The sequence below is a fragment of the Prionailurus viverrinus genome, chromosome A2 (assembly GCF_022837055.1).
Source record: "Prionailurus viverrinus isolate Anna chromosome A2, UM_Priviv_1.0, whole genome shotgun sequence".
NCBI classification, from domain to species: Eukaryota; Metazoa; Chordata; class Mammalia; order Carnivora; family Felidae; genus Prionailurus; species Prionailurus viverrinus.
In genome coordinates, this window is record NC_062562.1 from 109,698,548 (window position 1) to 109,721,988 (window position 23,441).

The window sequence follows — 23,441 nt, forward strand, 5'->3', positions numbered from 1 at the left end:
ACACACGCGTGCACCAGAAAAAAAATGATGTTATGAGGACAGGGGAAGGTTTACCACACATACAGTGATGCAGAACTAGAAGGGAGAAAAAGCTGTAGGGTCAGAAATGGGGCAAAGTCAATATTTAAAAGTTAATGATATGGAAGGCTCTAGAATTGATAAGATATTAATCAAACTGCATGAATAAATCCTAAGCAAGGGAGGAAAAAGATATTATCTAGTCACACCATAGAGACAATGCACAATACCTTTGAAAAATAAGTGACTTTAAAATCAACCTGGCAGACACTATGCAGTTAAGATGCCAACTTAGCAGGAGGACCCTAGACTTGACTTATCCCTTGAACACAGCTACATTATTGTCAAATCATACTCCCGAAAGTGACTTGAGTACTGACAGAACAGACTGTACAACTAGAAGGATAGAAGAGGCCACACAGAGGAAGGTATGAAGTATGGAGACATGGTTTGGGGAAGAAACCTATCATGGGTGCTGCAGAGGGAAAGGAGTCCTGGCCACAAAGAAAGCTAAGAGAAAGAGAGAGATCGGAGTGCACGTGGGTACACTCAGAAGTCTTCTCCAAAGCCATTGGCTGGGAAAAGGAGAGAGGCTGATTTTCTTGAGTTTCACCAGCAGGTCTCAAAGCCAGGAATTTTAGCGGTTGGCGGGCTTGGCTGGGAAAGAGGCCTGAGAACACTGCCCTGCTCCTGGAAAGAAGGCAGGCGAACCATCCGAGAAAGACTGCATGGTCTGAGGGTTGCCTAAAGTGCTTGGGAAGAGACCGTTCACTCGTCCACTGTCTCTTAGAGGTGGTGTTCACAGAAACGCCTGTCTGGGGACAAAAGAGCGGGCAGGCAGCACTTCCCTCCCCTGCCCCTCAGCATAGGCGCAGAGACACCTGCTGAGGGCAGCTAACCCAGACACTGGCTGCTTCGCCTGCGTCGCTACAAACCCCATGCCCCTGTGCTCCGGCTTACCTGCCCTTCTCAGTCAAACCTACATCTGTCCCAGAGTGGCGAGACCCTCCCCAGAAGACTAGTGCAGGCCCCCTAACATGGCACATCCTTAAAGTTTGCAGTTTAAAAGTCATCATTAAAAACAATTTTTAAAAAAAAAAGGCATCAGGCTTGACTGGGATAGAGCCCAAAGGACAATGTACTGTTCCAGGTGGGCAAGCAACCTGGAGACAGACTGTGTGACATCAGCAATCTGAAAGATGCCTGGGACACTTATGGGGAAGTTACTTGATATTCGGGGCGGGGGGGGTGGGGAGGGTAGTTCCCTGACAGCAGCAGGCACAGAGACTCCTCTCCATGGACACAGGAACTGGCTGGTGCCATCTCCCTCCATGACCCCTCAGCATAAACCAGCTTCACTAAAGAGCACAGGGCCAGCCAGATTCACTCAACAGCATACCACTGGCAGCCTCACCAGCTTAAACCAAGTCCTGACACGCCAGGACTCTGCTGGTCCTCCTTTTCTCAGACAAGCATGCCTAAGGCCTAGCACAGCAGACCCCTTCACCAGAAGATCAGCAGAAACCTGCGCTCACACCATGTCTTCCAACCAGAGAGTTCTGCAAGGCTTCAAGTCAAGAGGGAGGAGCATCGAATCTCATTTAACAAGCAGACCAGACCACACCTAGTTAAAACTCACTACGCTCTGGCCAAGATCCAAACATTGCATGCTACAGACAAGGAAATCCTTTGCAAATGACTGGCCTGAGCAATATAGCAGCCAAAGCACAGCAGCAGACTACATGCAGCATACACCACAGAGAGGGCCTGAAGCGCCAGGCCCTGAACACTTTATGACCTCTCCTTCATAAAGCCATTATTCTCAGGAACAGGAAACCTAATAGGATTTTCCAACACAGAGAAGACAACAGAGACTTCGACAAAATGCCAAGATGGAGGGGAACTCATCCCCTAAGAAAGAACAAGGAAAGATCCAGACAGAGATCTAGCTGATACAAGTAATGTGCCTGATGGAGAATTTAAAGTAGCAACCACAAGGACACTCACTGAGATTGAGAAGAACAGGAGGACATCAGGAAGACCCTTACCACAGAGATAAAAGAGCTCAAAACCAATCAGGCAAAAATGAAAAACTCCAACAACGGAGATTTGAAACAGACTGGATAGAATGACAAGGATGAAAGAAGCAGAGGAATGAGTAAGTCATATAGAGGAGAAAATTATGAAAAATAATGAAGTGAACAAAAGGGAGAATGAATTATGCAACACGCAAGTAGACTTAGGGAACTCAGTGACTCCATCACATACAGTAATATTTGTATAAAAGGAGTCCCAGAGGACGAGAGAGAAGAGGGGGCAGCAGGTTTATTTCAGGAAATAAGAAGTAAAAACTTTCCTATTCTGGGGAAGGAAACACATAGATATCCTAATCCAGAAGGCATAGAGAACTCCCATTAAAATCAACAAAAGCAGGTCAATACCAAGACATATTGTAGTTAAATTTGCTAAATATAGAGAAAAAGAAAACATCCTAGACGCATCAAGACAAAAGAAGTCCTTAACTTCCAAGGGAGACCCATAGCGCTAGCTGCAGATCTCTGCACAGAAACTTGGCAAGCCAGGAGGGAGTGGCATAAAATATTCATTGTGCTGATTGAGAAAAATCTGCAGCCAAGAATACTCAACACAGCAGGCTATCATTCAGAATAGAAGGAAAGATAAAGAGTTTCCCAGACAAACACAAACTAAAGGTGTTTGTGACCACTAAACCAGCCCTGTAAGAAATACTGAGTCGAAAGTAAAGACCAAAAGTAACAAAGATACTTCAGAAATGACAAAACAAGTAATGAAATGATACTAAATACGTATCTATCAATAATTACTCTGAATGTAAAGGGACTCCAGTCGAAAGACACAGTGTGTCAGAATGGATTAAAAAAAAAAAAAAAAAAAAACAGAACCCATCTGTATGCTGCCTATGAGAGACTTATTTTAGACCTAAAGACACCTGAAGATTTCAAGAGAGGGGCTGAAGAAACATTTACCATGCAAATGGACATCAAAAGAAACCCAGACTAGCTATATATATATATACAGGTAAACATTTTTTTTTTAATTTTTGAGAGAGACAGAGAGACAGAGACAAAGCACAACCAGGGGAGGGGCAGAGAAAGAGGGAGACACAGAATCTGAAGCAGGATCCAGGCTCTGAGCTGTCAGCACAGAGGGCGACTTGGGGCTCTAACTCACAAGATAAAGATCTGAGCCAAAGTTGGATATATAACCAACTGAGCCACCAGGTGCCTCCAAACAAACTACATTTAAACCAAAGACTGTAACCAGAGATGAAGAAGGGCACTACATCATAACAAGCGGAACTACTGCCAACTGTAAATTGAATTCCAACATGGAATACCAAAATATATAAAACAGTTAATGACAAACATAAAGAAACTCATTGATAATAATACAGTAATAGCAGGGGACTTTAACACCTCATTTACATCAATGGAGACATCATCTAAGCAAAAAATCAACAAGGAAACAGTGGCTTTGAATGACACACTGGACCAGATGCACAAAACAACTATATATCAGAACATTTCATTCTAAAGCAGCAAAATACACCTTCTTTTCAAATACACATGGGACATTCTCCAGCAAAGATCACATATTAGGTCACAAATCAGGCTTCATCACATCCAAAAAAAGTAAGATTGTACCATGCATCTTTTCTGGCCACAGCACTATGAAACTTGAAGTCGATCTCAAGAAAAAAATTGCTAAGACCAAAAAAACATGGAGATTAAACAACTAAAAAATGCTACTAAAGAATGAATGGGTCAACCAAGAAATGAATGAAGAAATTAAAAAAATTAAAAAATTAAAAAACACGGCAACAAATGAAAATGAAAACACAATGGTCCAAAACTTCTGGGATGCAGCAAAGGCAGTCATAAGAGGGAAGTATACAGCAATACAAGCCTACCTCAAGAAATAAGAAAAATCTCAAAAAACCTAACCTTACACCTGGAGGAGCTATAAAAAGAACAAATGAAGTCTGAAGCCAGTAGAAGAAGGGAAATAATAAAGATTAGAACAGAAATAAATGATATAGAAAGTGAAAAGAATATTTAGATCAATGAAACCAGCTGTTTACTTGAAAAAATAATACTGATATGCCCCCTAAAAGAGAAAGAACCCCAACAAACAAATAATAAGAGGAGAAATAACATCCAACACAATAGAAATACATACAAGATTATAGTATGAAGAATTATATTCTAACAAATCAGACTACTTGGAACAAATAGATAAATTTCTAGAAACATAAAATATCAAAACTGCAGCAGGAAGAAATACCAAATTCGAATAGACTGATATCCAGCAAAGAAACTGAATCAGTAATCAAAAATCCCCAACAAACCAAATCCAGGGCCAGATGGCTTCCCGGGGGAATTCTACCTAACATTTAAAGAAGAGTTAATACCTATTCTACTCAAACTTTTCCAAAAAATAGAAATTGAAAGAAAACTTCCTAACTCATTTTAGAGGCAGCATTACCCTGATTCCAAAACCAGACAAAAATTCCACTAAGGAAAAGAACTAGAGGCCAATATCCCTGATGAACATGGATGCAAGAATTCTCAATTATATATATATATATATATATATATATATATATATATATGCAAATTGAATCTACAGGATGTTGAAATAATCATTCATGGGGTGCCTACATGGCTCAGTCAACTGAGCACCCAACTCTTAATTTTGACTCAGGTCATGATCCCAGAGTCTTGGGATCCAGCCCTGTGTTGGACTCTACAATGAGCATAGAGCCTAAGATTCTCTCTCTCTCCTTCTCTCTCTGCCCTTCCCCTGTGGTTGCTCTACCAACATAAATAAATATCAAAAAAAAAAAAAAAAAGTATTTCACCTATCTGTATTAAACTCATTTCCTACTTTCTTGAAAATTATTCCTTAACACCATCCAAATAAGACATCACTTCCATTGTGTTAAATGTTTATTTTTGAGAGAGACAGAGAGAACACAAGCATGAGCCAGAGAGGAGCAGAGACGGGGACAGAAGATCCCAAGCAGGCTCTGTGCTTACAGTCAAGAGCCCCATGTGGGACTCAAACTCACAAACCGTGAGATCATGAATTGAGCCAAAGTCAGACGCTTAACCAAATGAGTCACTCAAGAGCCCCACAAGACATTATTCCTAGAAGACATCAAGTTCCTGAAGCTTCAAAATAAACAGTGAAGATTTTGCTTAAAACTAGCTTCTTAATTCAAAGTTTCACAGATTTCATTAAAATATCATGTATGATTTAATCATGTGCATAATACATAAAAGTTATTCTATTAACATTCATTATAAAGAGTCAAAGAATTCCAACACATCTGCAACAACAACAACAAAAAAAACAGTAAATGCTATGCATGTTTATGTTTCATTAAGTCACCAGTTAAACCAGGATATCTTAGCTTATTATTAACTGCAGCAGGAGAGTCCTCTTAACTTTCAGACCTATTACCACAAGTATCACTTTATGGACAATCTTAGAAATAAGATCTCAAAAAAAAATAATCAGCAAAAAATTCCAAATGTGTAATTTGTATTGTGAGCGTGAATGATATTTTTCCAAAAGGTAACATAGCCAAAGATCTCTAATTTTATTTTCCTTATAGTATAAATTTTTCATTATCTGCCCCACCTATACAGTGCTCCCTAGGAACTTGCTCAAATTTGTCAAGTTTCACTCTAATTCCTCAGTGTTATAAATCCTGTGCCCTTTTCTTCCTCTTCATTTCACTTCTAACTGATCACCTTGCATCTACTACAGTAAAGGAGCCTGGAGAACAGGAAGGAGTCACAGAAGAAATAGGAGGGCCCTGACCAAGTTTTGAGGTCAACTAATGTACCTCTATGATCATTTTCACTCCATTAACACTACATCAAGCTACCATTTTTAAGTTACACTGAAGAAAAATGTTTTATTTGATTGATGGAATTCTTATACAGGTTTAAAAGGAATTCATGCTGCAGGGAGATGAGATAAAATTACCACCAATTTCCTGACAAAATTGCAGTTACATATAGATCACTGAAGACAAATCAAATACTATCTTTTCCAGATTGGTATTTTTTAACTCACCACCCATATGGCTAAGAAGGCTTAGAGGACTCTTTCCATTGGTCTACAATCCTACATGTTGTAATTCATCTTAATACCTTTTTTATTTTTAAAAACTTAGCACCTAATTTCCAATAGTAAAAAACCCCACAGGTATTAGCACCTGCATTGTTTTAAGTGTTTATTTAAAGAGAGAGAGAAACAGAGAGACAACTAGAGGAGGCACAGAGAGACAGGGAGAGAGAGCATCCCAAACAGGCTCCACACTCAGCACAGAGCCTGACTCAGGGCTCAAACTCATCACTGTGAGGTCATGCATGACCTGAGCCAAAATCAAAAGTCAGCCATTCAACCAACTGAGCCACCCAGGCACTCCATCGTCTGTATTTTTACAAGTAAGGAAAGTAAAGAAAATGGGCTCGACGAGGTTGAGAAAGTTGCACATACACCATTAATTAAAAAATGTTTAAGAGGGGCCTAAGCATGTCCAGCTCCATAGCTTATTGCTATTATGCTATACCAACTGTGTACAACACGTTACACTGTCTCAAATTTAGACTAGAAAACTATTACCTTATTTTTAGGATTTTTATCTACTAATATAAGAACAAAACAAAGATGTTCTAGACATTACCAAAGGTCTTTTGCTATCCTGTCTTCTTTGGTGAAATATCACACAGAATTCTGTGTCATCTTAAAATGTTTCACTTTAAAGTGTGTGAAAATCTTGCCTAGTTATTCGTGCTGGAAAGTAAACCAGTTCCGGAAAGTCAAAACACAATGTGCATGTGATCAGCCAAATTTTTGATAATCGTGTGTCCTAGACTTGAGAATTTTCTTATTTTCAGATAAGTGTACATTGCTTCTCATTTATTGAAGGTGCATACATAGCCATACTCTGAAGACATTATTACATTTTTCTCCAAAAAGCTCATGTTATGATGAGGCACTGGACTGTAAGAAAAAATAAATTCCGGTACAGTCTCATGACCTACAACACTTCAAGCTTCCTGAAAAAAAATTTAGCATGATGCTTTTTAGTCATCATGCCTGTTTCATATAGACATTTAAATAGGATTTCATCAAAATCCAGCAATTCAACATTTGCTATTGTATTTGCATCTTTTATCCACCTTCAGAAGTATAAACACTTACCCCATATTCCTTAGCAGCTGTGACAACCTTAAGAAGGACATCTTCTTCAACAAATGGTCTCACAGCATCATGGATTATCACAACTTCTGGCTTAGACAGTTTAGAGTCAGGCTGGTCCTCTGCCAGTGCTTTGAGTCCATTGAAAATTGACCTGTGACGGGTCACTCCAGCTTCAACCAGTGAGATGCGTTGATGCTGGTACTTCTGAATGATACCCTTCATTGCTTCCATGTTCTCTCTAGTTACTGCAACAACAATGTCCTTTATCCAACATACTCTAAAAGCAAAGAGTACATACATTTAATATAAATAGAGCCTTATACAAGTTAAGCTAGTAACAAAACTGAATTAGTAAGCACTACTGTAACTTCATAGGGCTATCAAAAACTGAAAGTTAAATCAGTTTTATGCTTTTTGTGTCTAGTAAAAAGATTGTTAATCAGTGAATATTTCACACTATAGATAGTAACAGATGTAGTTAATGTTTTATACTCCATAGTCAAATTTTATCTATATAAATACTATACATTAGATATGGATTCCAAAGTTTGGATTCTATTATCAGTACATTGAGATAAAAGAATGCAGTAATAGTCCTTTAAATTGATTTTTTCCCAAATCATTTGTTCAATAAAATAGGAACAAGTCAAAGCAGTTTTGAATACCAGAATTTCTGTCTCTCTCAAGAAATCCATCAAATCACTAACACAGCTGCATAACTTTGCCTACATCCAAGTGAAACATCATGTCTTAAATGGGATACTAAGATTATATCAAGTTCAAAATGATAAACTTTGTAATAAAATATTTAATGAATTGACCTATTGAGTCACACAAAGTATTAAACAATTTTTCTGTTGTAAAATATTTTTTAAAAACTTACTGACATTTTGCACTGCATGCTCCATAGCATTGAGTGGCAACTGCATTAGATTTTGGCAGACTTCTTGAACACCAGCACTAACAGAGCTTGAGGTCATTATAGACTCTATGTTCCACATAGAGCCAACAGGCTCAGACCAGGAAAACTGCCTCTGACCCACGATACCAACTCTGAATAAAGGTCACTTTAAAATTAATTATTATTATTTTTTTTAATTTACATCCAAGTTAGTTAGTATATATCGCAATAATGATTTCAGGAGTAGATTCCGGTGATTCATTCCCTATGCATAACACCCAGTGCTCATCCCAACAAGAGTCTTCCTTAATGCCCCTTACCCATTTAGCCCATTGCCCCTCCCACAACCCCTCCAGAAATGCTCTGTTTGTTCTCCATATTCAAGAGTCTCTTATTTTTTGTCCCCCTCCCTGTTTTTGTATTGCTTTCGCTTCCCCTCTCTTGTGTTCGTCTGTTCTGTGTCTTAAAGCCCTCATATGAGTGAAGTCATATGATACCTTTCACTAATTTAGCTTAGCATAACACCCTCTAGTTCCATCCACGTAGTTGCAAATGGCAAGATTTCATTCTTTTTGATTGCCGAGTAATACTCCATTGTGTATATATACACCACATCTTCTTTATCCATTCATCCCTTGATGGACTTTTGGGCTCTTTCCATACTTTGGCTATTGTTGATAGTGCTGCTATAAACACGGGGGTGCATGTGTCCCTTCGAAACAGCACACCTGTATCCCATGAATAAGTGCCTAGTAGTGCAATTGCTGGGCCGTAGGGTAGTTCTATTTTTAGTTTTTTGAAGAACCTCCATACTGTTTTCCAGAGTGGCTACACCAGCTTGCATTGCCACCAACAATGCAAAAGAGATCCTCTTTCTCCACATCCTCGCCAGCATCTGTTGTTGCCTCAGTTGTTAATGTTCGCTATTCTGACAGGTGTAAGGTAGTATCTCATTGTGGTTTTGATTTGTATTTCCCTGATGATGAGTGACGTTGAGCATTTTTTCATGTGTAGGTTGGGCATCTGGATGTCTTCTTTGGAGAAGTGTCTATTCATGTCTTTTGCCCATTTCTTCACTGGATCATTTGTTTTTTGGGTGTTGAGTTGGATAAGTTCTTTGTAGATTTTGGATACTAACCCTTTATCTGATAGGTCATTTGCAAATATCTTCTCCCATTCTGTCACTTGCCTTTTAGTTTTGCTGATTGTTTCCTTCACTGTGCAGAAGTTTTTATTTTGATGAGGTCCCAATAGTTTATTTTTGCTTTGGTTTCCCTTGCCTCTGGAGCCATGTTGAGTAAGAAGTTGCTGTGGCCAAGATCAAAGAGGTTTCTGCCTGCTTTCTCCTCAAGGATTTTGATGGCTTCCTGTCTTACATTTAGGTCTTTCATTCATTTTGAGCTTATTTTTGTGTATGGTGTAAGAAAGTGGTCCAGGTTGATTTTTCTACATCACTGTCCAGTTTTCCCAGCACGGTTTGCTGAAGAGACTGTCTTTATTCCACCAGATATTCGTTCCTACTTCGTCAAAGATTAGTTTGCCATACTTTTTTGGGTCCATTTCTGGGTTCTCTATTCTGTTCCATTGATCTGAGTGTCTGTTTTTGTGGCATTACCATACCATCTTGATAATTACAGCTTTGTAATACATCTTGCACTCCAGACTGTTATACCCCCAGCTTTCATTTTCTTTTTCAGGATTGCTTTGGCTATTCAGGGTCTTTTCTCGTTCCATACAAAGAACTCTCAGCCTCTGAGACACTCTATATTCATGCTAGACAGTGAAAATCTTATATACATTTTTACAAAGATGGAAAGTTCTGAAAATTACTGAGTGAAATAAGTTTTATTTATATGAACATTTGGTTGATTTACTTCATTATTAACCTCCAACCTTCTGTAATTGAACCAACCCTTTCCAATCCCATTCTTCCTGTCGCTACAACAGTAATATACAGATGAGCAACACAAAGAGCTACTTTATAGGCACACTGTCTTTTTAAGTCCATTCCTTTAACAGGTATTTACTGAATGAAGATGCTGATAAACTAAGCATTGACAACACAATGAAAATAAATACTGCCTTTGCTGAGGTTACAGATCAAACAAAGAATCCCAAGGAACAACGGCAATCTGTGATCAAGTGTTATGAAGAAATCCAGGCTCACATGCAAGCAGATCATCTGACTAGCACAGAGAAGACCAAGGTGATATTCCCTAAGGAACCAGAATTTGCTATAGGATCCAAATGGTGAGTGGCAGGGGAAAAATAGCCAAAGGAGTATGAAGGTCTGCTGTAAGTAAAAGCCATTACAAGGTCCTGAGGGCCAGGAAGCAAATGGAGTCAAATTGTTTCAGCAATGGAATGGAATGAGAGCCTATGAAGAAGCTGGAGGTCAAGGCAAGACCCAAAATAGGGTAAGCCATGGGGCCTCACAGACCATGTGATGAGTTTTAATGTTATAATACAAAGCCATAAACAAAGCTTTATGCAGGAGAGGACATTTCTATAAAAAAATAAAAAAAAAATTAAAAAGTGCTCACTTACCCAAATGTGTATCATGTCATAAGACAGTGCCTAGAAAACTCTAGGAGTCAGAAAAGCCCCTAAGAGAAGACTACTTCCTAATTTCCCAAACCTGTGAAGGGACAACCCTACATGCCAAAGGAACTTTACAGATGTGGTTAAGGATCTTGAAATGGAACGATTTTCCTAGACCATCTAGGTATGTCTAATATAATCCCAGGAATCCTTAAACGTGAACAAGAGGCAGAAAAGTCAACGCAGCAGATGAGTTAATAGAAACAGTGGCCAGTGTGATACAGGACCACAAGTCTAGGAATATAAGCAACCTCTAGAAACTAGAAAGTGGCCAGGAAATGGACTGTCCCTTGAGTGTCCAGAACAAACATAGCATTGCCAACACCTTTATATTTTAGTCCGGTGATACCTACTGTAAACTTCTAACTTCCAGAAGTTGAAGGTAGTAACATGTTGCTTTAAGTCACTCACTTCATGGTTTTTTTGTTTGTTTTTGTTTTGTTTTGTTTTAACAGCAGCTAATTTAGTACACTCAGTTTTACTCTTGCTACAAGGTACAGAAGACATCTGGTAGAGAAAGAGGGAAAGCAGACAGACCAACTAGCAGATGACTGCTGCTTCATTCTGGGAAAGACGATGACTGTAGCCTCGCTACCAGATGGAGCTTGTAGATGGGGTTTAAGAGATAAATTAGAGAGCATAACCTTTGCAAAATTGGCAAAAAAGTTTCATTATGACATAAAATAACTAACATTAAGCATTTACTATGGCTTAAGCCTTAGTCATGTTCTAACTCCTGTAATCCTCATTCTCTACGATCTCTCTTAAGTGGGAAACAATTAAGAGGTGACATATACATTCTACTTAGCTTTCCCAAACTACCATCTTGTACCAAAAAGTTCTTAAAATCGTTTTACCAAAATACAATACCATATTCCATCTTCTAGAAGGTAACTTCCATGACAGAAAGGACAACATCTGTTTTGCCCATTGCTTTTCACATACCTGGTATACCCTCATTTATTTGTTGAATAAATGACCTTGGTCAATCTCACCTACCAACAATGGTGTAGTATCTCTCAACACAACATCATCTCAAAGGTTATAAAAACAAAAGAAGCTCTTCATTAAGCTGATCAGCTACAAAAACTCAAAAAAAAAAAAAAAATAGTATAACCTTCCCTATGTGATGTGGTTTTGTTTCAAGCATTTGACTCCTTACCTTCATTTCAATAACTTTAGGCTCCTAGAAAGCCATAATTACTTATGTTTTGTCAGACACTGGGGGGAATTCTAATCACAAGCAAGCTGAAACAATGCAGAAATATTCACAAAGCACCTAAGAGTAAGATATGTATTATGATGTGCAGTCAATAGAAAGTATTAGGGAAAAGTCTCAGTGTTGTTGCTCTGCTTTGTAGACCATCCATCCCCCATCCCTTTCATTACAAACTTAATTGATTACAGTGTACTCACACAGTTTAGAATTTATACTGTACTTAAAGCGCCCACTCCACATGCCCCCCCCCCCCCCCCGCAACTGACAAGTGACAGTCCGTGGTCTCTAAATGTGAAGCTTCCCAAGGTTCTGTCTTCACTGACACAAGCTGTGACCAAAGCACTCATCTCCTCCATTATTTATTGCCCCAGCCTCTTAGCTGGTCTCTTTCTACTTTTTATCCCACCATAACACATTCTCACCACTTCTAGAGGATTTTTCTCAAGTGCAAACCTAAAGTTACCCCCTGCTGCTTCTTGAGCAGGACCCTTCAAGGTCAGCCTACTTGTCCCTATGCCACTTCATCTGTCCCATTCCCCTCTTATTTAGGAGGACATTTTCTCTCCCATCCAGGTCTTTGCTTATGTTACTTCCTTTGCTACCCAGCACACCTACCCCATCTTGGGGTGGGGCAAGATGGGAAGCCCAGTTCCACCTGTTCAGCTGTCAGTTCAGATATGGCTTCCCCCAGGAAGCTTTCCCAGGCATTTTGGGAGCAGCATCCCTGTTCTCCACTTCCAGAGTACTCTTACTGCTAGAGAGATTTACCATCATACTCCACGGTTTCCTTTTCTATCTCCTTCACTAGGCTGCCAACTCACAGAAAGCAAAGTCTACACTTCAGAGCTTGGCACATTCTAAACCAAGGAGTATTAGTAATATTAACAGCAACTAAGATTGATGGCTCGCTCAGTAACATGTGCTATGTACAGCACTTGCCTGCAATATCTCATCCAATATATCAGATCGCAGGAAATCACTATTATCACTTTACAGAGGACATGGAAGCAGTGACCTGCCCATGATCTCACACTTAAGAAATGCAGGGACCTGGGTGGAACCAAGTCTGATTTGGGAGCACACTGTTAACTTCTACAAATGCACTAACAGTCTGTGAGAAAGAAGTGGTAAAATTATGTCAGTATCCATTGTGTCTCCAGCACATCATTTATATTCTTAGTGATGAGCCATGTAGTACTGCTACATTTGTGATCAAAATGACTAGTTTCCTTCATTTCTCATAATTCAAGCAAAAATAAACACCTAACATTTGCCAGGCAGTATGCTAGACACTTGTTATATAATAATGAACCAAGACTGGCAGAATTCCTGACCTCATAGACCATATGTCAATATCTGTTAAATGAATCCATGAATAGGAAAGATTTAAATAACTAGAAAGGAATAAATTATTACTTTTGTAATTGTTTAAGCCTTTTCTCTGTTCATGGATTCAGTTAACACTTTTGACATAATGGTCTGTGATTTGCTCAAGTTTATAGGAAAGAATTATTAACAGTGATCAAATATATTTCAGTTTATTAATAAAACATCATACTAAGGTTTTTATTTTTTAAAAACATTTTAAGTACATGCTCAACTAAATCAATAGGCAAAACTACTCTATAATCAAGAATTTAACTTGTACTCTAAGCTATTTATCTCTTCATAGTGTATTTTATCAGGAAAAAAAGTCACTTAAAAGCAACTTTTAAAGATCTTAAGTTGCTATTTTTTCATAAAAATTACTTCCAATTAAATGTTAATACTGAACAATTAAGAAGGAGAAAGACAAGGCATTGCTAGACTTAATACTCATTCAAATACCTGCACAATGAGTCAATGAATTAATGAACTCCCCAAGATAGTTAGAATGCCTCCAAAGAGCTATAAAATAATTGTTTCAAAGAAAGTCAGTCAAAATAGATGTAAATAATTAAATATACCCAAGTCCTTTGATTATTTCCAAAAGTCGTAAGAGACTCTAAGCAGCAAAGTCTTTTAAGTCTTTTATTCTTTCTCAAACTATAGATTAAGGCCTATTAGAGTATCAATTTAGGGAGTTTAGGTGAACATTTTTGGATGATATAGAAATTAATAGAAGGGTAAAGTTAGAATGCATAGCAAATAGGACAGGTTTTCTTGAAATTCAAATACGTACATATTGTGTATTTATGTGTTTGATGGAGTCATAATGCAAAATATTTTTTTAAACAAGTTACAATAAAAAAATTTAGGAGACATGGTCTTAAACCACTCTTAAAAGATAACAGAATTATGGTATTTTGTTCAGCAACCAAGCACTTGCAATCCTTTTTAAGTACTATTTATATTTCAAAGGATTTATTCACATTCTTTTCTAGTTGTAGAATTAAGAGACTTTTACAGTATTAAAGTTAAATAATGTAGAATCATGGGACTGAGAAAAACCTTAACTACCTCACACAGTGCCTACTGAACAAGTATTTGCTGAATAAATGAATCTGGCTGACCTCCTTAGTGGAAAGCATGTCCACACTGAATTGCTATACCCAGATTTCATCAAGTTCTCTTGACTAATTCCTTTCTAGCACATTCCACAGGCAAATTACAAGGCTATCACCTATAGACATTTTGAGGAAAAATTATCATTTCTCATATTTTCTCCCACAATGCTAAAAAATCACTTACAGTATTCTGCTTGGGAAGTTTAATATGATCAGTTAAAAATGACAGATTTAAACACATGCTTTTTAAATAAACAGACAGGGAGGGAGATGCCTGGGAGGCTCAGTTGGTTAAGCATTGACTCCTGGTTTTGGTTCAGATCATGATCTCAGTTTGTGAGTTTCAGCCCCACATTGGACTCTGTGCTAACAGTGCAGAGTCTGCTTGGGATTCTCTCTCGGTCCCTCTTTCTGCGCCCCCCCCCCCACCACCACTCATGCTGGCTCTCCAAATAAATAAACTTTATAAATAATAAGCAAACAGATACATGGAGTGCCTGGGTGACTCAGTTAAGTGTCCAACTCTTGATTTCGACCCAGGTCATGATCTCATGGTTGGTGAGTTTGAGCCCCACGTCATGCTCTGTGCTGACCACGCAGAGTCTCCTTGGGATTTTCTCTCTGCCCCTCCCCAGTTTGGCCCCAAGGGACAGTGGCAGCTAGGGCTGACTGCCATGACAGTCTTCATAGAGATTAGGCTTGTGGATTGTACTGTGGCCATATTTGGTAGATTTACATCTCCCCATACCTACCCTGCCATTTTAGCAGCAGCATTGTTGAGTTGGTGTGAAGGGGATGGCTCCCAATTGCCCCCACAATGTCAGGTCTCCTTATCAGGTCTCATGACCCCAGACTTCCTACTTTAAGTCCAACCTACCAGTCCTAATCTCTCCTTGAAAGAGTCCCATGGGGGCCTTCCCACTGGCAATTTGACACAAACATCTAGTCATACAAACACAGTCTTATTGTATTTTTAGTACATAATGTAGGCCTATTGTTTCCCTTAACTCAGATTTGACCCTTAATGATGCATTAAGAAAATTAAAGTTCAATTCCTGTATTTGAACATGTTCAACTGAAAGTAACTTAAGTACCTTTTTCTTTCTGAATCGTTAATTCAATTAGTCACTAAAACCAGTCAATTCCTGTCTAAACATTTCTCCTGTCTTCCCTACTCCAACTTTTAGTTCAATTCAAGCAATCAACATTGCTCATTTAAATTAACATTTATATATGTACATATATATTTCTATCTTGTTTCAATACAATTTCCAGGGTTTTCAGAAAGAGTAAGATAGAACAAGTACACAAGAAAGCAAAAATTAGAGACAATCTATTAACTCAGAAAATCTAATAAGCCATCAGTGCATACACACACTTCAACACATACACCTATCAGCTGGGAAGATGGTGGAGTAGAGGACATTAAGCTCACCTCACCCCATGGTTACAACTAAATGACCATATCAGTATAAATAACCCAGGAAACGACCAATACACTAGTAGTACAAACTCCACAACTAAGGGCAGGGAAAAGGTCACATCAAAGGTACAAAGGGCTGAAATGTAGTCTGAGAGCAAAACAGACCATGCCATTCAAGCTGGCAGCACAGTAAAGGGCAGAAAACACATTTTCACACCAGGAGCCCATGAACTGGGAGAATGAATCTCTAGTATTTTCTTTTGAGTGAGTTGAGTGAAGGCCAAATTTCATGAGTTCCTAAAACAAGCAGGACTTAAAGCCTGGAATTTCAAAAATCCCAGGCTTGGCTCTAGGAAAACCCAGAAAGCTTTAGGAAGCAGAATCCCCATCCTTAAAGAGATAGCAGGATAAACAGCCCATGCAGATACAGTGTAGAACCAGCAGTTTGAAAAATGCCCAGGGTAGACTGCCCCCTCCCACCCCCCCACCAGATAAGCAGTTTGCTCATCTCAGAACACTGCCTGGACAAACAGATGCCACTAGGAGACACCTCCAGGAACAAAGAAGCTGGCAAATGCTATTTCCCTCCCCAGCCCCATAGCATAAACAATGGTTACCTGTGGGAAGCAGCACAGTACTGACACTCATAGCTTAACTTGCTTTCACAAAGCTCCACCAGGCCATGCCGCTCCCAAATGCTTCAATGGATCCACCCCTTTCCAGTCACTCTTGCCTCCATCCCCCTGCTCTGGGCCCTCCCCCAGAAGACCAGCACAAACACTGCCAACGCCACATCTGACCTGAGCATTTTGTAGGTCCTCAGTTTACATAGTGGTGGGGGCAAGTCTCAGTTCTCAAGCAGACCACTGCACACCTTGCTGCCCACAACAGGCAGAGAGGGACTGTGCTGACAGCTGAACTGAACGAACAATAGGGCAAGACTCAACAGCAGAGCAGACACAACACACATAGAAGACATTCCCTGAAGCTCCTGGCCCTGGGTAACTACAGAGCCCTGAAGGACCTCTTCATCATAAGGCTATTATCACAGGAAAGTCAGCTACTTCTCTTGCTCTTAACAGAGAGAAATAGATACGCTAAGTCAAACAAAATGAGAAGACAGAAATACATTTACCAAATGAAAGAACAGGACCAAATCACACCATCTGACCAAAGCAAAACAGATGTAAGTATTATGGCTGATAGAGAATTTAACATAAGTACCATAAAGATACTCACTGGACTTAAGAGTGGAGGACATCAGTGAGACACTTAACAGAGAGTAAAAAAAAAAACAACCAGAGATCAAGAACACAGTAAGTGAAATTAAAAATATACTTGATAGGGGCGCCTGGGTGGCACAGTCAGTTAAGCGTCCGACTTCAGCCAGGTCACGATCTCACGCTCCGTGAGTTTGAGCCCCGCGTCAGGCTCTGGGCTGATGGCTCAGAGCCTGGAGCCTGCTTCCGATTCTGTGTCTCCCTCTCTCTGCCCCTCCCCCGTTCATGCTCTGTCTCTCTCTGTCCCAAAAATAAATAAATGTTGAAAAAAAAAATTAAAAAAAAAAATATATACTTGATGGAACAAATAGCAGGCTACATAAAGCAGACAAATTATTTAATGACCTGGAACACAGACTAATGGAACATAACCAATCTTAGCAAAGTAAAGATAATTATGCAAATTGAGAATATTCTTAGAGAACTCAGTGACTCCAAGCATAATATCTGTACTATAGGATCTCAGATGAGGGGCAGGAAACTTATTTGGAGAAATAATAGTTGAAACTTCCCTAATATGAGAAAGGAAACATATCCAGATTGAGGAGACACAGATATCCTTCCCCCCCACCCCCCAAAAAAAATCTCTACCCAAGGAGGTCCACACCAAGACATATAGTAATTAAAATGGCAAAAAGTAGTAAAAGGGAAAAAAAAAAAAGTAAAGCAATAAAAGATGACAGTTACATTCAAAGGAACTCCATAATACTAACAAGGGATTTTTTACCATAACTTTGCAGGCCAGAGGGAATGGCAGGATATATTCAAGGTGCTCAAAGGGAAAAAATCTGCAACCAAGAATACCCTATCCAGGAAGGCTATCACTCAGAATAGAAGGAGAGAGAAAAGTTTCTCAAACAAAAACAGAGCTCATGACTACTAAAGCAGTCCTATAAGAAATATTAAAGGGAATCCTCTGGGTGGAAAGGAAGATCGTAAGTGAGAACATGAAAATAAACAAGCAGTAAAAATAACCTTTTCTGTAAAAACCAGTCAAGGGATTCATTAAAGGATGTAAATTATGATGCTATACACCTAAAAAATGGGAAGAAGAATGAACTTAAACTAAAGTGACCATCAATGTCATATAGACTGCTTTACTAGAAGATGTTATATACAAACCTAATGGTAACTACCAATCAAAAACAGGTAATAGATATGCAAAGAATAACGAGAAAAGGTTTGAAAGAGATCACCAAAGAAAGCCAAAAAATTATGAAATACAATCAGGGAAGCATCAGAGAAAATATACAGAAACAACCACTAAACAAGTGACAAAATGGCAATAAACACGTATCTATCAGTACTTACTTTGAATGTGAATAGAATAAGTGCTCCAATGAAAAGACACAGGGTGGCACGATAAATAAATAAATAAATAAATAAATAAACAAAACAAACAAACAATCAAGACCCAACTATATGCTGAATAAAAATAAATAATATACAGGCGCCTGGGTGGCTCAGTTGGTTAAGCGACCGACTTCCGCTCAGGTCATGATTTCGTGGTCCGTGAGTTCGAGCCCCGCGTAGGGCTCTGTGCTGACAGCTCAGAGCCTGGAGCCTGTTTCGGATTCTGTGTCTCCCTCCCTCTGACCCTCCCCTGTTCATGCTCAGTCTCTGTCTCAAAAATAAATAAATGTTTAAAAATTGTTTTAAATAAATAATATAAAAACTAAAAAAGCAATAGAACAGATCAATGAAACCAGGAGCTGATTCTTTGAAAAAACTCAACGAAATAGATAAACCTCTAGCAAGACTCAAATAAGAACATTTTTAAAAATTAACAAATAGATGACCCAAGTAACAAAAATTTACAGAAAAGGAGAAATAACACCACAGAAATACAATTTTAACAGAATATTATGAAAATATTCATCAATATCAAATATTAATATCAAGTAGAAAATTTTAACAGACCAATCACTAGCAATGAAATTCAATCAGTAATCAAAAAACTTCCCAAAAATAAAACTCCAGGACCAGATGCCTTCACAGGTGAATTCTACCAAACATTTAAAGGGGAATTAATATCTATTCTTCTCAAGCTATTTCAAAAAATACAAGGGGCGCCTGGGTGGCGCAGTCGGTTAAGCGTCCGACTTCAGCCAGGTCACGATCTCGCGGTCCGTGAGTTCGAGCCCCGCGTCGGGCTCTGGGCTGATGGCTCGGAGCCCAGAGCCTGTTTCCGATTCTGTGTCTCCCTCTCTCTCTGCCCCTCCCCCGTTCATGCTCTGTCTCTCTCTGTCCCAAAAATAAATTAAAAACGTTGAAAAAAAAAAATTTAAAAAAAAAAAAAAATACAAGAGGAAGGAAAACATCCAAATCCATTCTGTGAGGCCATTATCACTCTGATACCAAAGCCAGACACAGACGCCACAAAAAAAAGAGTACAGGCCAGTATCTCTCATGAATATAGATGCAAAATCCTCATAATATTAGCAAACCATATCCAACAATATATTTAAAAGATCATACACCATGATCAAGTGGGATTTATTCCTGGAATGCAAGAGTGGTTCAATATCCACAAAATAATCAAAATGATATGGCACATCTGTAGGACAAAGTATAAAAACTGTATGACCATTTCAATAGTATAGAAAAAGCATTTGACAAAGTATAGCATCCCTTCATGATTTAAAAACAAAAACAAAATCTCTGCAAAATAGGCCTAGAGGGAACACATCTCAACATAATAAAGGTCTTGTATGAGCAAACATCATACTCAATGAGGCAAAACTAAGAGCTTTCCCCCTAACATCAGCAACAGGGATGTCCACACTCACCTCTTTTATTCAATGTAGTACTAGAAGTCCTAGCTACAGCCTTTAGACAAAAAGAAATAAGAGGCATTCAAATTGGTAAGGAAGGAGTAAAACTCTTTGCAGATGACATCATACTACACATAGAAAACCCTAAATATCCCACCAAAAATCTACTAAAATTGGCCAATGAACTCAGTAAAGTCCAAGGACACAAAATCAATGTATAGAAATCTACTGCATTACTATACACTAATAACGAAGCAGAAGGTGAGATTAAGACAAAAATCCCATTCACAAACATACCATAACAATAAGGTACCTAGGAATAAATTTCAATGTGAAAGACCTGTACTCCGAAAACTATAAAACACTGATGAAAGAAATTCAAGACAACACAGAAAAAGGCAAAGACATTCCTTGCTCACAGGTTCCAAGAAAAAAAAAATCGTTAAAACATCTATATTACCAATGCCATCTACAAATTTAATTCAATTGCTATCAACATACCAACAGCATTTTTCACAGAACTTGAATAAACAATCCTAAAAATAGTATAGAACCACATACACACACACATACACACAAAACCTCCAATAGCCAAAGCAATCTTGAAAATGAAAAACAAAACTGGAGTTCAAAATTCCAGAGTTCAAATTATATTACACAGTGGTAGTAATTAAGAGTGCAGGGGCACCTGGCTGGCTCAGTCAGTAAAGCATCTGACTCTTGATAACAGGGTTCTAAATTCAAGCCCCATATTGGGTATAGAGATGACTTTAAAAAATAAAATCTTAAAAATAAAATAACACAGTATAGTACTGGAATAAAAATACACATAGATCAATAAAACAGAAAACCCAGAATTAAATGCACAATTACATGGCCGATTAATCTTTGACAAAAGAGGAATGAATATACATACAAGGGGGAAAAGACAGTCTCTTCGATAAATGGTATTGGGAAAACTGGACAGAGATATGCAAAAGAATGAAAACGGACCACTTTCTTTCACAATATACAAAAGTAAATTCAAATGGTTTAAAGACCTAAATATGAGTCCCGAAACCCTAAAAAACACTTCAAGAGAGGGCAGGCAGTAATCTCTCTGACACTGACCATAACAACAGTTTTCTAGATATATCTTCTGAGGCAAGGGAAGAGCAAAAAATAAACTACTTGGACAACATCCAAATAAAAAGTTTCTGCACAGTGAAGGAAACAATCAACAAAACTACAAGTCAACCTACAGAATGGGACAAAGTGTTTGCAAATGACATCTGTTAAAGAGTATCCAAAATATAAAAAGAACTTAGAAAACTCAACCGAAAAATAAATAATGCATTTAAAAATGGCAAGACGTGAACACACATTTCTCCAAGGAAAACATACAGATGGCCAAGAGACACATGTAAAGATGCTCAACACCACTTATCATCAGGGAAATGTAAGTCAAAAATACAATAAGGTATCACCTCAAACTTGTCAGAATGGCTAAAATCAAAAACACAAAAAACATCAAGTGTTGACAAGGACGCAGGAAAAAAAAGAAGCCTCATGCACTGTTGGTAGAAAAGCAAACTGGTGCAGTCACTCTAGAAAACAGTATGGAAGTTCCTCAAATTCAAAAAAGAACCACCCTATGATCCAGTAATCACACAGCTGGGTATCTACCCTAAAAATACAAAAACACTAATTCAAAGGTATGCACGGACCCCTATGTTTATTGCAGCTTTACAGCAGCCAAACTATGGAAGCAGTCCAAGCGTCCATCAACTGACAAATGGATAAAGAAGTGGTGCATATATGCAGTGGAGTATTAGCCATAAAGAAGAATGTAATCTTTCCATTTGCAAAAACATGGATAAATCAAGAGAGTATCAGTGAAATAAGTTAGTCAGAGAAGGGCAAACACCACATGACTTTAGTCATATGTGGAATTTAACAAAACAAGGGAAAAAAAAGAGACAAACCAAAAAACAACTCTTAATTCTACAAAACCAACTGATTATTACCTGAGGGGAGTTGGGAGGGAAGAACGGCTGAAATAGGTGAAGGGGATTCATCATGATGAAAAAGAAGGATTTAAAAAGTAAATAGAACACAAAAACATATGTACAAATACAGAATCACTACGTTGTACACCTGAAACTAATATGTCGATTATGCCTCAATTTAAAAAAGGCAAGCAGACAACACACACACACACACACACACCATGGAGTCTCAGTTTCTAAAACTGGACTTCCATTGATTTTCCAAGTGGCAAGAAAGCAACCCAACTTAACCACAAAAATCTACTTTCCTTAAGATCAACACATACAAATCCACAAAACAGCTTTCTTTGAAATTCATCTGACATTATCACATTTATGTTGACTAACTTACATTAGCCAAACTAAGAGTGAAACCTGAATTAGAATGCCAACACATTAACAAGGATATATATTAGTATCCAAAGTCTGCAATGCTTTTTATTAGTGGGACAACCCATTTCCTTCCTAGAGGAGATTTATACTGGCTGCCAGTTTATAATACAGTTTCAATGGGCAGTGAACCCTATCGAGGAACAAGTCATTTTAGGCAGTGTCCTCTACCGCAGAAAACTTGAGAAACTTCTCCAACTATGCAGAAGGCAGTGCCAGACTTTGTTCAAATGTTATCAGCAGAGGAACTCCCACTCCTAGCCCACCATCACCATGAATCTGAAGAAGCATGGCCAGTGTTTGCCTTGTATTTGACAGTGTTTGTCTTACTTTTCTTGTATTTGTCATTTTAGTTATTCAGCTAAGCCAGATTAACCATTCTTTTTTAAAATTTTTTTTTTTTTTTCAACGTTTATTTATTTTTGCGACAGAGAGAGACAGAGCATGAACGGGGGAGGGGCAGAGAGAGAGGGAGACACAGAATCGGAAACAGGCTCCAGGCTCCGAGCCATTAGCCCAGAGCCTGACGCGGGGCTCAAACTCACGGACCGCGAGATTGTGACCTGGCTGAAGTCGGACGCTTAACCGACTGCGCCACCCAGGCGCCCCCAGATTAACCATTCTTAATGAGTTTCTTTCCTTAGATATTTGGAACCCAAAGTAAGCTTAACGGCAGGGGTTTTTACTTCATACATAAGACCTGGGAACACATTTTTTTAGACAGCAAAAGAGCAGAGTTGATCTGTAAAGTGTATTTTACAACTTAACTGCCAGGGCTTTATGCCTCCACCACTACCATGGCCACCTAAGTTTTCTTAGAGCAATATTTCTTTTAAAAACTCTGGTCATACATAAATCAATAGTTACATAAGGCGCTAGTACCCTTGATCTCAGTTCCTTGTTAGTATGCTGAGGGGCAAAGAAAAAGCTCTCTTCAAATTATAAATCTTTGGTTTAATAAACTTCTATTCCCTCTACAAGGCCAAAAGCAAAGTTTCAAAATCCTAGAAACATTTTTAATCAACTTCTGAAAGACTCTTGTTCCTAATACAACCTACCAAG

At 38.5% G+C, this 23,441-nt stretch overlaps 1 protein-coding gene across 2 annotated transcripts in view; it reads right to left on the reverse strand.

Moving 5' to 3' along the window:
• The window catches only part of CRPPA (CDP-L-ribitol pyrophosphorylase A), a 332,720-nt gene that overhangs the window by 304,967 nt on the left and 4,312 nt on the right, over positions 1 to 23,441 (reverse strand). For both annotated transcript variants that reach the window (XR_007150469.1, XM_047850755.1), the window contains exon 2: positions 7,279 to 7,555. Coding sequence is in view for 1 of the 2 variants with exons in the window: in XM_047850755.1 (XP_047706711.1) it covers positions 7,279 to 7,555 (277 nt within the window). In the remaining variant the exon portion in view is untranslated. The remainder of the gene's footprint in view (positions 1 to 7,278; positions 7,556 to 23,441) is intronic.